This window comes from Sebastes umbrosus, chromosome 18 (assembly GCF_015220745.1).
Source record: "Sebastes umbrosus isolate fSebUmb1 chromosome 18, fSebUmb1.pri, whole genome shotgun sequence".
In the NCBI taxonomy this organism is placed as follows: Eukaryota; Metazoa; Chordata; class Actinopteri; order Perciformes; family Sebastidae; genus Sebastes; species Sebastes umbrosus.
In genome coordinates, this window is record NC_051286.1 from 15,450,699 (window position 1) to 15,466,142 (window position 15,444).

At 39.9% G+C, this 15,444-nt stretch overlaps 1 protein-coding gene across 4 annotated transcripts in view; it reads right to left on the reverse strand.

Moving 5' to 3' along the window:
- The window catches only part of sgk1 (serum/glucocorticoid regulated kinase 1), a 40,550-nt gene that overhangs the window by 1,696 nt on the left and 23,410 nt on the right, over positions 1-15,444 (reverse strand). Inside the window, exons 5-13 of one of the 4 annotated variants that reach the window (XM_037750808.1) lie at positions 14,165-14,231; positions 2,541-2,616; positions 2,252-2,327; positions 1,917-2,105; positions 1,697-1,828; positions 820-1,056; positions 620-715; positions 212-367; positions 24-113 (exon numbers count right to left, since the gene is read on the reverse strand). In XM_037750808.1, the coding sequence (XP_037606736.1) occupies positions 24-113; positions 212-367; positions 620-715; positions 820-1,056; positions 1,697-1,828; positions 1,917-2,105; positions 2,252-2,327; positions 2,541-2,616; positions 14,165-14,231 (1,119 nt within the window). Of the gene's footprint in view, positions 1-23; positions 114-211; positions 368-619; positions 716-819; positions 1,057-1,696; positions 1,829-1,916; positions 2,106-2,251; positions 2,328-2,540; positions 2,617-2,719; positions 2,867-5,070; positions 5,222-8,537; positions 8,602-14,164; positions 14,232-15,444 lie in introns of those variants that run through there. The other 3 variants (XM_037750811.1, XM_037750810.1, XM_037750809.1) reach the window with 3 other exon arrangements.

Consider the following 15,444-nt stretch of genomic DNA (forward strand, 5'->3'; position numbering starts at 1 on the left):
GTGGTATTAAAAAAGGAACATACCACGTTGGGGTTGAAGGGAGGGGTGATCTTCTTGGCATTGAGTTCATCCCAGTTGATGGGAGAGAAGAATATGTGGTTCTTAATTTCAATCTGTGAAGAGAGACACAAATGATGAATAATTAGATGACGCACATAATACGTAAACATGCATACAGATAAACGCTTAAATCGCATAACCAAACACTTACAAAGTCCTCTGTGCAGCCCAGCCTCTTTGTTCGGTCCTTCTGCAGCAGGCCCTCCAGCATGTGTCTGGCTGCGTTGGAAATGTTGGGTTTCAGCTGCAGCGGCTTGTTCAGGATGTTATCGTACATCTCTGCTGTGTTGCGGCTGTAGAACGGAGGCTGGGGAAGGACAAAAAGAAACTGATTAGCATCTTGGCAACGAGTAGGAGCAAGGAATCCACATGACGGAACACTGATTGCGTCATTTGAAAATCATGCATGTACAACAAGTGGAACACAAATGAGATGAGATCATTGTGTACAGTATATCTCAATATTCTAGTACATATTTCTGACAATTAAGAAAAAAAAATAAGGATGGGGTGTAACTTTACTATAAAATCATGTAAAGTGAATGTGAATGTTACTCACCAGGCCATAGAGCATTTCATAGAGCACAGCTCCTAAACACCACCAGTCTACCGTCCTGTCATACGGCTGCTTGTGTAGAACCTCAGGAGCTAAATACTGCAGAGAGAAAACGCCAGAGAGAAGTGGTAAGCTACTAAATATTACAGAGTTGAGCTGTCAAATTCGGAATCACCGGATATTTTGTCCTATTTTGTCCTTACCTCTGGTGTACCGCAGAAGGTCGACGTGGTCCCGTTGAGTTCGATGTTCTCCTTGCACAGGCCGAAATCCGTAAGAATGATGTGTCCCTGCGAGTCCAGCAGGATGTTCTCCGGCTTCAAGTCTCTGTAGACGATGTTGAGGGAGTGGAGGTAGCCCAGCGCGCTGGCGATCTCTGCCGCGTAGAACCTGGCTCTGGGCTCCAGGAAGCAGCGCTCTCTCTGTAGGTGGTAGAACAACTGGAAGACAAGAAAAAAAAGAATTGTTTTTTTAGTGACAAAACCTTTATTGTGTTACAGATTATCTACAAGATGTCATGAGTAGAGATAAAAAGACAGATATAGAGACAGAGGAAATAAAGAGGAAGGAAGGGATTAAAGAGTTTGACAAAAAGGAAGACAGATTAAACGAGGGTCAAAGGTGGAGTGAAAGAGCAGCAGGATAGAGGGGAAGAAAAGAGAAAGGAGAGTAAATGCGTCCTGTTTCCCCCGATGAGGCCCATATTTAATCAGCACTGTCTTTGCTCGTCCAACAATCGCAGGAAATTAGCTCGATTAGACACACACTGAGTCTGAATGGCGCTGCTAATTTTGGCCTCGAGTCTCTCCCGCTGTCCCAACCCACCCCATGATTTCCTGAGAGGTGTTTCCTTTTACAGAAAGAAAGACGGCTTCTACTCTGCTTCTCATGACAGGATATCCGCTCTGTCTGTCTGTGTTTCTGCCTCATATTTATCTCTGATTCTGGCACTATATTATTCCTCTTCATCTTTAAAATGCCCTCCTGTACCCTATCCATTCATCTTTAGCTCCTTTAAATAGCACAGTTTCTCCTCTACCATATCTGCTTCATATCTTTTCTGGCGGCAGTTTAACTCACCTCTCCTCCGTTGATGTAGTCCAAAACGAAGTATAGTTTGTCCGCTGTTTGGAAAGAGTAGTGCAGGCCAACCAAGAACGGGTGCTTGACATTCTTTAGCAGCACATTCCTCTCTGACATGATGTGTTTCTCCTGAGGAAATACAAAGAGCAGACAGGTTAGACGAGTCGACACCTTTTGTCGCATTGTGTTCTTTTGGCGTGTCTGCATGCAAATTTACCTCCTTCTTCTTGAGGATGGCCTTTTTCTGTAAGACTTTGACGGCGTAAAACTCGTCATCCGCACGGTGGCGTGCGAGCAGGACCTTGCCGAAGCTCCCCTTGCCGATCACCTTGAGGAAGTGGAAGTCGCTGGGTTTGGCTGAGGGGTTGGAGGATGGACCGAGGTTGATTTGTTGGGATGGACTAGGCTGTGAGAGGGGAGGAAGAGGAAGAAGTTAGCGCCCCATTATGACTCCCAAAATGTATGATAAACATGTAAACAGAGGATGTGTATCTCTGCATACGGCGACATGTAAACAAAGGAAAAATCACTGTTTAGTGCAAATATACTTACAGGAGGAGACGGGTTTGTGTTCATGAGCTCAGCATCCTGAGGAGTACTCAAGTTCAGAATAGACTGAACTTCGGGACTGAAAAAACACAAAGAGTTCAAACTTAGTTCATTCAACAAAAGCTTTTTAAAAGAATCCACAATTGTTTTTCATGTGAATCATCTGATCTGGAAAGTCACAACAAAGCTTCTCCTGAGGACAGATAACTGGCATTTCTTCTGGTTTGTGTTTCTCAATGCTTAGTCCTCCGGAGAATGCAGAACAATAACATGAGTCAGATGGTATACTCACTGCTTGCAGGCGTAGGAGTTTGTGGCAAGCCTCTGAATGAAGTCGTTCAGACCCATCCTCCTCTGTTTCATGAAAGCTGCAACACAAAAGAGAGAGAGAGAAAAAATAAATAAAAAGCAAAAAAAAAGAAAAATGTCCATCCATATCATGCTTTAAAATATCCAGTTATGATTCCATACCGGTGAGTAATGCCACAAGCCCTTTAGATTTCGAGTAAGTCAGGACAGACTTTTCTGTTTCTGTTTTGATCGTCATGATGAGTTGAATGGCAGATCTGCACTCAGCAACTGCCTCTAAGCTTAAATAACTATCATGTCTTTGGCTCCTCTTTTATAACAGGTCTGGGAGGAGGGAGGAGGGAGGTGGGAGGAGCTGCCCAATAACTCCCACACCCCCCTGGTGGGCGTGATCCTCTGCAAACATTCCTCTCAGTTTACACGGAACTGTGACAGTTGATCGATCTTGTTCTCGACCAATCAGAGGCCGTTGCGCTCCTAGCGCGTCATAGCCGCACCTCAAGTGCTTGCGTCAAAATACATAGGAAAAAAGAAGTGCTTTACCACAACTTTACTGAAAGGCCGGGTTGTACTATTGCACATATGCTTTGAGCAACACCATAACAACTCCCACACGGTCTGAACTTGTCACCCAAACAGCAGCAGCATTTCAGTCTATAGACCCAAAGCAAACCAAAACAAATCCTATATAGGCTAATGAGATCCAGATGTGTCCACTAAATAGTAACATGTGGTGCCCCCTTAATGTTGCAGGAGTAAAGAGTAAAACTGCAGATTGTACATGAGAGTTTACTATTTTAATCCTTTTTTCCCTTTCCTATTGGTCTTATTACGCTCTGATTATTTTAATATCCTGTTGGTTTTAAATTAGTGTTTTATTGTGTTGTTTTTATGTTTTTATGTATAATTGTACAGCACTTTGGGTTAACTTTTGTTGTTTTTAAATGTGCTTTATTATGGTGCCCCTTAATGGTTATTATGGTTACACATGGTGCCCTTAATGTTGCAGGAGTAAAGAATAAACTGCAGATTGTACATGAGAGTTGACTATTTGAATCCTTTTTTTCCTTTCCTATTGGTTTTATTATGCTCTTATTATTTTAATGTCCTGTTGGTTTTAAGTTAGTGTTTTATTGTGTTGTTTTTATGTTCTTATGTATAATTGTACAGCACTTTGGGTTAACTTTTGTTGTTTTTAAATGTGCTTTGTGAATAAATTTGGATTGGAAACAAGTGGAAATGACGAGAAACTGCTTCAGAAAGTTTGGTGAGATTCGGGATTACTCTCCAAGCTCCTGATTATTTTGGTAACACTGACTGTTCCCATGCTCCACGCCTATAACCCCCCTCTGAGATTGCAACTTGGTCTTGTACAAATAATCTGATAGCCTCTTAACTAGGCCTATCAGCTTCTAAAACGGTGAGTGACGCAGGTCTCCCCCTCGGTATACAAAAGAGGGAGAGCCTGAGCTGAGCTGAGGGAGGCTTGGTGCCAAGAAAAAAAGCCGCTGCTAGTGGAAAAGTACAGACTGAGAAACTTCTGAATGCATGCAACTCAAATGAAAAAAAAAAAAAAAAAAAAAAAAAAAGACAGAGCAGACCCACAATCTGCCAGACAAGCCTCTCAGGAGCAGCCAAAACACTTCAATAAGATGAACAGAATGAAAGTATGTGGACAAAATGCCACTCGTTTTGTGCGCTTGGCACACAGAAGCCCAGAGGGACTACAGTTAGGTACAGTTAGGTACAGTTATGTAACACACCTGGTTCAAGTTGATCAACACGCCTGAGTGGAAAGTTTGTAAGACGATATGTCACATATGGAGGACAAAAACCCATTATTAAAAGTATATTGATAACCGTGCGTAAAAAGGTAAGGAGACGCAGGGAATAAAAAAATAAGTAATTGTCGCTGCACACTTTCTAAAACAGTTTATAGAAAAGATTAGAGAAGGGAACAATGCAAGTAATCAATTGTAACTTTTGCTGCACAATACAAGCATTTACAATTTAAAATGCGTGCGTAAACACATTATCATTTCACAGGTATTCAGTTTCTTAATTGGCTGAAACAAATACACCATGCTTCAGTTTCCAGAGAAAAACAAACAAACCTTTCAGATCTCTCATTTCTCTGCCTGCATGCAGCTCCAGGATGACTCAACAAGAAGTTGCAAAAAGAGAGTTGCCAAGGTTTCTCTGGCACTTTTAAAAGACCCCCCCTCCTAATCAGCTTTTTTTTTTCTATAGATAACAGCATCATAAATCCAGGTCAAGAGTTTATAATGGGGTGAATGAAGCGACCCCAGTGCTTACTTCACAACCACACACAGAAAGTAGGTTATGGAGCTTTACCCTTACAAAAGAAACTATAAATATCACAATAAGCTGGTGTATAATAAGCAAATATACCATTACGCTTCATAACATAACCCTGCAGGAGTATTATAGAGGGTTTTTTTCGAATGGAGATGGAATGGAGTTGGTTTCAAATGAATAGGCAGTCTACTTACACGTCAAAGTGGTCGTTTTCTCTTTCATAAGGACGCTTTATTTGCTGGATCACAACAAGGAGAGGTGCTTTAGGTTCCTTGGCAGGCAGGTACAGTAATCTAACTACCAAGCAGTCCCCCTCTTGGAGATTTTCATCCAAGATGTTTTATTTTTTGCTTTCTTTTCAGGGCGGAGCCGTCCCGCCTCTCTTTCCTTCTCTTTCCTTCTTCCACTCTACACTTTGGTGTTTCATGCATGGCTGAATGAGTTTCCCTCAGGGCGGGGGGACGTGCTGCCTTCAAGTGCTCCTCAGAGGCTCCTACTTTAGAGTGAAACCATTGGAAATATAGACCTCTCTTTTATTTTAAATGACAAGATGAACAAAAGTAACACATAATAAATGCACTGTTAAGCATGTCCCAGTAAAATAACAGTAAAGAACTGGCAGCAGGGTTGCCTTTATGTTACTGTAAAATTAACATTATTATTCTGTCGCTGAAATTTACAGCTTTGTACTGTTCATGAAAAATAATTTTTTTTTCACATTATTTGACAGTTAATTTACTGTTTAAAGATACATTATATAGCTGTTTTTCCACCTTTCTTTTACATTATCTTACTGATTTGTTTTAATGCACTATTTAAGTTGTATTTTTTACATACATTTTAATAAACATTATTTTGTGCCTAGATGAATAGACTTAGCAGGTTACAGACATAGGAATAGTCACACTAAATACAATTAAAGGCACTTGTTAGGAAAAAGGCTATAATAGACTTGTTGACACTTTTCCTAAAATGTCTGTCCATAGCTGGCAACAAGCACAGAATGCAAACCATAACAACATGTGAGTGAAGAACAATAAAGCTAATTCACTGATTTTACAATCATGTACAATGTACAAGCCTCACATGTGCAGATCAGGTCCCAGAATTGAAGAAATACTGCATGAAACTGTTACTGATGATACTTTCTTTTGTATTAACAGTAAAGCACTGTTTTTAGCAATGACAGGTTAATACGGTTGAAATCCTGCTGTAAATTAACAGCAATTTTTTTTACAGTGTGTTGCATCTAGTTTATTTACACACATAATGACAGCATATCTTATCAACATATCATTATCATTAGCAGTGGCGGATTAAGGTGGTCAGGGGCCCCTGTAGGCTACTCTTTGTATGGCCCCCCCACCATTGCTCATCATTCTTTAACGTTACCAGGAAAAAGTAATTTAGTGCAATGTATAAAAGCAGGCTAGGAATATTACACGGCCCACACATACACACTCTGGGAGCACTGGCATACACACACACTCATTGAGACAGCCTTTAGTCTAAGCCTTGACATATCGGGTCAATTTAGGGATTTGCTTTAGTAGATCTTGGTCATGGTGTCCTTTCAGTCGTTGAGCTTTTCGTTTTTGTGCTCCGTGATCGTATTTTCTTTCTGACATTTTGCCACTATTCTGTCCAGTAGTGACAAATTATTTGAAAATCAAATTGACCTTATGAACCTGGTCACATCATGGGGCCAGGTTCATAAGGTCAGCTGATTGATTTTTTAAATGTTTCTTATGGGTCAATAGGGGTATCGGGTTTTTTTTCTTCTCTGAAGTACATTTAAATAATTAAAAAATAATCAGGCCAATCTGGGGGCCTTGCAAACATGGGGTCCTTAGGCTGCAGCCTATAGGCCAGCCTGTGCAGTAATCCACCCCAGACCATTAGCTAGTCACACATTTCATCTGCATTTCACTTGCAAACTGCACTTCTCATTGTGACCATTCAACATCACATAAAGCCAAAAACCAGCTTATAGTTAAAGGCTAAATGTAAATGTTTTACCTACTTCAATTTCTCGTTGTAGGCAGTTGTTTTTTTCCACTACAGCCTGCTAGCTGAGGTCATTCACCCGCTGAGCTCCGAATTAAAAAGTAACCTGGATTTGGAAATTCACTGAGTTCACAATAATTCAAAGTTTGTGAGCTGCCAACAAGTTGAGGCCATATTAATTAACTCTTGATGTATTGCTCTCCCAACTATTTTGTGCATGTGTATACACGTCTTTGGGAGTGTGTGAGTAGAGAAAAAGAGAGAATATACGACAGGAAACATAAATGTGAGGACACCAGTGGCAAAGCACTGAAGATATGGACAAGGGAAGCAGTAAGGCAAACCATGGAAATGTAGGGCTGCATAATTAATTGGCATTTTATCAAAATTGCAATATTGCTTGCAGCAATTTTCAAATTGCAGGAGGCGTGGTATTTGTTAAAGGCGAAATGTGTGTCAAAATACCATTTTAAACTAAATATTGTCGTGCTACAGAGATGCCCTGGCCTACACATCATATTCTACAAACTTAAGAAACATCTTTGTTTGGTACAGATCCCTGCAAACATCACACCATAATCATTTTAATATGTTTTCCAGTGCAAATGAGAATAATGATGTAAAAAATTATCATTCCCTCTAATATCGCAAATCATATCGCAATATCAGTCAAAATAATCGCAATTAAAAAGTTTTTTAAAAATCGTTCAGCTCTATGCAAATGTGGATCAGACAAAGAATAAACAGAAATGAGAGGATGGGGAGATGAACATCTGTTTACCAGCGACAGGTCACAAATCAAATGGAGAGGGAGCAAGGGTGTGTGGAAAAAAAGTATGCTTTTGTGCTGCAGAAACACTGAACAGAATTGTTATTAGACTGTGAAAATGCAGAGCCAAAGACAAGCAGCAATTAAGGCTCGTCCACTAATGACTAAAAGAGAAAGTGTGTATTTTGTTTTGCTCCTGACCCCACAGTCTCTCTCAGAGAAAATCATTGTGTTCATTGTGCATGTGTGACTCTGCAGTTTTTAAAAATAGCCTCAACTTTTCACTGCTGTCTCTGTTTCTCCCTTAACTCAGGTCAAATCTATTATTAATCTGTCCCCCACCGTAGCCACCTGATGCACACACACACACACACACACACATGCAGAGCTGGAGGGCAAAACAAAACTGCAGAGAGACACACACAGAGAGAGAGAGAGAGAGAGAGAGGGCATATCAGGTGCTTCCTAAATTCCCTCAAGGTGTCCAACACGCCCCTCCCTCACTGCACCAGCAAGAACTTTAGCACTGTTTGTTAGAAAAAAGATATTTCTCCTTGAGACAGCACAGGTTGCATCCTTCAACACGCATTTAATCTGCAATATCTCTCCACTGAACACGTTACAGCAGCAGTCCACATTGGACACAAAGGGACATCTCTCATCAACACTTGAAAAGCATCACACGCCAAACTAAACCTTGTACACCACCACATATTGCTTTCTCAAATAATAAGAAAGGACCTTGAATACTTTGCACACAGATGTACACACAAGGAGACTGGGTTTTAAACTCTGACTGATGAGCAGCTATATTTTGCATTTTTATCCCAAGCAATAAGAACTAAAACATGTAACAGGAGAGGATGAAAAAAAAAAAAACGTTACCTCCACCGGGAAGTGAGCACTGCATCTTTGGTGATTGCCCAGACTTGAGTGAAATGAGAGAGAGGTGTTGAGAGAAGATCAGGCGAGAGGAAGAAAGAGAGTGAGCAATACTCACAATAGGTCCACTCAGTATTTTTCCTATCTGGCCCTCTCTCCCTTCTGGAGTTGCAGCCTGAACAAGAGGAGGCTCCACAATACAAGCTGTGTGTTTATTGCCCTTCTATGTGTGTGTGTGAGACACCAGTGTGTTATGTAACCCACTAGCGGCGCTGTCATCGGGTGCCAAAGCCGGCATTGACTCACACACACACACACACACACACACACACACACACAATTAGGGGGGCCATTTCGTGAAAAGGACAGGAAGAGGTTCGCTGCAGTGCCTACAGGGTTGAGGTGCAGGATATTAGAGTTGTAGTATAAACACACGCACACTTTCTCAGCCCACCCACCTACAGTATATACCCACACATACACAAAGAGCAGCATATGCCCATATTCACGCTGTCTCCTGGCAGACGACATCCAGCCATTACATCCTTTCATCTCTTTCATCCCTCCCATCTTGTAATGACGGCTCTCTGTGCCGGGTGGTGATGATGATGAGGCTGTTTTGTGGCTACAGTTTGATCTGGCGTTGAATGTGAATGAGCCCCGGTAATGAGGAACCAAACGACAGCGTTACATAAAAGGCCTCGGCTATTCAGAGAGGACAGCTAGCCTTTTATTTTGCCACTGGTGTGTGTGTGTGTGTGTGTGTGGAGTGTTTGGCTAAGTAGGATACCGAAAAGTAGGCTACTTATGCCTTTAGCCAAAAGGTCATGGATGATTGAGACTCTCCGATGTTTGAAATTTGATATTCTTGGGCTTCTGTGTGTTAGAGATGTCCGCTGGTCAGTGTGTGTGTACAGTTTATTTTTTAGGTCGTACAGTTTCGGAATCATTTCCTAGAAATTAATTGATATTATAATCCATAAAAGTCAATTGTTTGGAGGGTTCCTGGAAAGGATCTTGTAATTTGATACTCATTATAGGGAAAAATGGAGACAGTAATGGGTACACTACCAATAATATAAGTAAGGGATAATGCCAGACAAGGTGTCCATTATCAGGAATTAATGCACACCTTGAAGGGCATATACCATGGTCACATTTTTAAGACCATTCATTTATATTTTCCTGCGTTTGCAACCAAAATCTTAAGTTTTTCACAATCCATTCTCGTCATTTCCCTGGTAACCCTGAGGGTTTACTAATACCTGGAGAAATCATTACCATCCCATAAGGTTCTTATGCAATGGAAACATTGTTCACTGCTCCAGTAAATAGGACGGACCTTAGCTACGTCTTAGCAACGGGAGATATTTTTAGTCTGCTCAGATCATAGAACCCTTTGGCTCAGATATGAGCCAGAAAGCTAACATTATGTTAGCAAGATTCAACGTCAATAAGATTGCGTACTGTTGACAAACAGTAAATATAAGACAGTATGTTCAACAATAAGACTAGCTAGCTATCCATCCATGTCATTGTCCCCAAATCACTATCAAGATTTTCACAAAATCTTGATTAAATAAATATTAATTTAGAACAGTGAACAGACAATTTCACTGGAACTAATTAGTGGGTGTACATTATCAGGAATTAATGGACACCCTGCAGCCAATCAGAATTGAGTATTCACCCAGACCATGGTATAACTGAAATTAATTGCTTAGTCAGTCAGAGCGCAGCAGCAGGCCACCTAAACACGCAACAATGTATAATTTAATTTAACATACATAGAGAATATATAATCAAGGAATGGCTGTTTACCTGGGTTAAAATGTTATGTTAAGGAAATCCAAGGCTGCTTATAAACTCAACACAACCAAACTGTTTCAGATCTTTGTTCTCATTAATAAATACAGAATTTCTGCTCTTTCCAAGAAACGCTACAAGTCTAGTAAGTTATCAGGAAAATACGAATACATAGAAAAAAAGTTTACAGTACGTTCTAGTACTTCTATCTGTGAAGGAACTCTTGGGTGATAAATGCTAAAAGTGAGAACATTTAAATGTATTTTGGGGGGAATTTTAGGCCTTTATTAGATAGTGACAGTAAAGAGATGACAGGAAATTAGATGGGAAAAAAAGACGGGGAATGACATGCAACACAGGTTCCCCACATGGACGTGAAGTGGGAACGTTGCATTCTTAACCCCTAAGCCATCAGGACGTCCCAAAAAGGGATTTTTTTTTTTGCAATTTTTGCAAAGAGATTAATTTGGTTGATCTACAGTTTTTTAGTGGGGCCATATGAGGGCAAGGATTTGGCTTTTGGATTAAGGCTAGAATTAGATTGAGGTTGTGATGGTCAAAGGTAGATTTAGGGAACAGGGATTATGTCATTGGCAGCCCTGGCTCTGAATACAGTACACACTGTACAGTACATCCAAATCTGTCTTACTGCAAATCTTCTGGGTGCAATGACAACAAACGTGTTCAGACTGTCTCTATTGGGAGTGCCTTAATGGATAACAAATTATATGCACATGTTGTGTTGGTGAATATGTGCACGTTTAGGTGTGAATGTTTGCCAGTGTGAAGGGCAGGTTAACACAGGTGAGCAATGCGTCATGAACGGTGGAAGAAAAGACTAAATAACAGCTTCCTGGAGGGAGCTGCTATGAGGATGATATCGTTGTATCACTGAGAACAAAAGAGTTACGTTTGAGAACAGTTTGAGTTGTGGACAAAATTTGAGGACGTCATCTTGCGCTTTTAGAAACACTGATCAACATTTTTCACCATTTTCTGATATTTTATAGACCAAACAACTAATCGATTAATCGAGAAAATAATCGTCAGATTAATCGACAATAAAAACAATCATTACTTTCAGCCCTATATAAACCTGTTGGCATCTCCGGAAGAAGAGCCCTACAAGGTCAGTGTGTAAATGCTGATTAACTGCTCTTTAGCAAGTTGATGAACATAATAATGTGTTTTAATAAGGCCATTCTAAGCAGATGCTCTTTGATACATAAGATTAAAGTGAAAGTACACACAGTTTGCTGTGTTAACTCTTCTGTGAAATTGGACAGTCGGAACTCTACTCCCTATAATTATTATTATTGGATCTATCCCTACTCTCCATCATTGCTCTCTATTGCTCCCTCTGTCACGCACATCACTGCATCATCGTAAATGACTCACACGTGACAGACTTCAACTTTTAAGTGCTCCTAAAGCTAACTAATTGCTGAGCCTGGGAGGACAGGGTGTAGCGGCATCACGGGCCGAGGCCACAGGAACAGCTTGTCACCAGCTCGGCTAATTGCTTGGATGTCTTTCCATACGCTGAAAACTCCCATAATTAACAGGCAGACTACTCCCAGTTAAAAACATTTTCATCAGAATATGGGGGTTATTGTGTTCATATGGTTGTTATATTGTCACATGTTTTCTTGAAGATGTTCAGGCAGCGGGTACCAGTATATCTGTCATAAACTGTTATTGCAGTAGCACAGAGTGACAAGCGGTGGTGGAAAGTAACAAAGTACATTTACTTCACTTATCTACTTAAGTACAAATTTTAGGCACTTGTACTTTGAATATTTCCATTTCATGCTCCTGTATACTTTATGTGAGGGATTATATACAGCGAGCTGGTCATTGTTGTGAAATAAAGACCCCTTTGCTTGCGCCGGGGTGCCGCATGAAGGGCTTTATTTCACAACAATGACCCGCTAGCTGTACATTATCACGCTTATTACACGGCTACTTACTTAAGAAATCAATAATTTGACCCAAAAACAGTCCACCAGAGTCCGACATCAGAACTGTGCCCATAGCAACGGTCTGTTATACATAGCAACGGTCTGCTATAAAGAAATAACAGACCACAGAATGCCATAATTGACCATTCAGAATCGAGTATTCAACGAAGCCGTGTAATAAACATCTTCAGTTACTAGTTACTACTACAGATGAAGACTTTACATACAAAACATATGATGGACTAAAATATGATGCAATATGATAGATTAACCCAACAGTAGGGTATATAGAATAGTTAAAATTAGCTATTGACCAACTACAACAGTAAAATACTACTTATACATTCATGCATCAGTAATAATAATCCAATAATATAATTTGTAATAGTATAACACGCCATTTTTCTGAATTATAGTGCTTTTACTTTCGATCGTTTAAGTACATTTTGTTAATAACGCTTATGTACTTTTACTTAAGTGACATTTTCAATGCAGGACGTTTACTTGTAAAAGAGTATTTTTATATTTCAGTATTGCTACTTTTATTTACAGTTACAATCTCGGAGATTAATTATCTTTGGCAGCACCTATGGTGATATACAGTAATTGCTGGTGTGTTTTTGGATCTCACTTCAAGGAGATCCAAACAGTGTGCGCCGTTTGTGTTTTTTCCCCGGAATGTCGCCACAGACACCCAGTTCGTAATACTGCAAATGCAAAGGCTTTCATCAGAGGGCCATAAACTCAGACAAGTCAAGACATTTCTTTAAATTAAAATCTTTGAGATTATTACTTTAAATAAAGAACTTCTGCCACTGCCGGTGAAATGGATGTGCATACTATCCAAGAGAGGAAATGAATGGTTCCAACGTGGAATTAGCAAAATAAGGCAATTGCAATGCAACGCATTAGAAAAATATCAGTTTTCATCTGATAACTATGATCTTTTACAGTTTAAAGATGAACAGAATTCAATATTTTTTTAGTTCATTGTGAAAGGAAAGTTAAAGTTTTTGTTGCTAAAAATGATATATAATGTAATGGTGAGCTCAAACACAAACACGCACACACACACACACACACACACACACACACACTCACAAGAAGAGCTCATGCAAGATTCCCAGCAAAGGTAAAGGTAGCAATAAAAAAGAGAATAGATAGGCTTCATGCCAAGCGATGACATCCATACATATTGGGTACTTCGGATTGGACTATGATTTGTGGCACAAGTAAGCGGCATGATGGAAAATTAAACACCAGTCACTTACAGTCGTGTTGGTTATAAACCGATGCTGAACTCTCACCCAGTGACAGATGCAAACACACATATTTCTTCTGCAGTGAGCAACAAAAGTTGTTAACAAAATGTGGAAAAGGTCACTGTGTCATGTGTATGATGATGATCAGCACTCAGTATTGTGTCTGTAAATACTGTTTTGCTCTCCAAGCCGGTTTCCACAAAACAACAAAACAGTAATCTTGGTTTTATGAACAACAGTTATTATCCTGGGAGCTTAGAGGTTGGATTAGAGAGCCAAGTGGTAACGTAAGTTAAAGTTACACAGTGTGTGTGTGTGTGTGTGCTGGCTGAATCATTTTGCTCCCACAGCTATTAGATTTGGACGGAAGGGAAACAACAAACAAGAGGAAAAATAGACAGAAAATGAATGGTAGAAGATTATTTTGGATTGATGGTGAAAATAAACAAAACTGCAGATAATAAAGAGAAATGACCCCGAGACTGACGGAGAGAGATAGCACAGGAATGAGAGTCACGGTGTGAAAGACAGATGGGAAAGAAGGAGAGACTGGAGGAAGTAGAAGAATACAAAACAACGGGTTTAGTTGCCGGTGACTTACTGTTGTTGTCGCCAGGGCAACAGTAGCTGTCTGGGTCTGACTCATTGTGGTAATACAGGTCCATCGCCTGGGGGAGAAATATGGCATTACTTAGTAAGAACAAATATAATACTTTATGACAAAAACATGCACATAAAAGAACATAATGTATAAAATGCAGTCACACTGAATTTTGAGACTAAGGCTGTGGATTCAGTTGAATAGCATTCAAATAATTATCCATATTCGTTAATAACTGACCTGACATATTAGGCAACACCCTGCTAATGTTGTGTGCAACCCTGCAAATCTGGTTTTGTTGTTTGAATACAGTTGAATGATAATAGGTGTTCTACAACTTGAGGAAACTGTACAGCCCTTAGGCTGTAACTGTCTTGTAAAGTCCCTATTAGATACATTTAAAAAAAAAAAAAACAGGCTGGCAAAGCTACAATCTAGGTCAGTAGTTCCCAACCTCATGGGATCACAACACAAATTGGAGGTGTGGCTAGACCATTAACAGGATATGAGAGCAGAAAAAACATCTCATTGCTACACCAAATTATGAGGAATTTTTCTTTTCCTTCCTTCTTCTTGTGAAACACTTTAACTCTTATTTATTTAAAACAAGGTTGGTTGAAATGGTCACAACTGGTAAACAAATGTAACCTGTGAAGATGGGTCACAAGCAATTGATTTGTTTTAAGGGGTTACAAACCAAAAAGTTGCTTATAAGCTCTTGAAAAGAGTACAGTGACTTTAAGAGATGTGAACATCAGCACTCTTAATCAGCATTTCTAAAACCATTGGTTCTGACCCAGACTTGTTCGTGTCTCAGCATCAGTTGGTTCCCCACATGACTTGTTTTAATGAGGGTGGGTTTCCAGGGTGAGACTGCACTAAATCACTTGAGTCCTGCGCTGAAAGCGGTGAGAAACCTCTGCTCTAACAACATGACGACACAGTATTATTGTGCTTTAGTGAGACTGAATGCCGGGATGAAAAGAAGATGAACTGCTTCTTCATCTTGTTAGGCTAAGTTCACTGTGAAACATATATCTTTAAACTGTTTATAGAGACATAAGACGGTCTCATATGTATCTCTTTAATAAAAGACAACACATGTGAGCAGTGGTGGAAGTATTGAGATCTTGTACTCAAGTAAAATCACAAATTAATGTAAAAATACTCCATTACACGTAAAACTCCTGCATTCAAAATCCTCAAGTACAGAGATATTATCAGCAAAATGTCCTTAAAGTTTAAAAAGTAAAAGTACTCATGAGCATACACGAACAAGT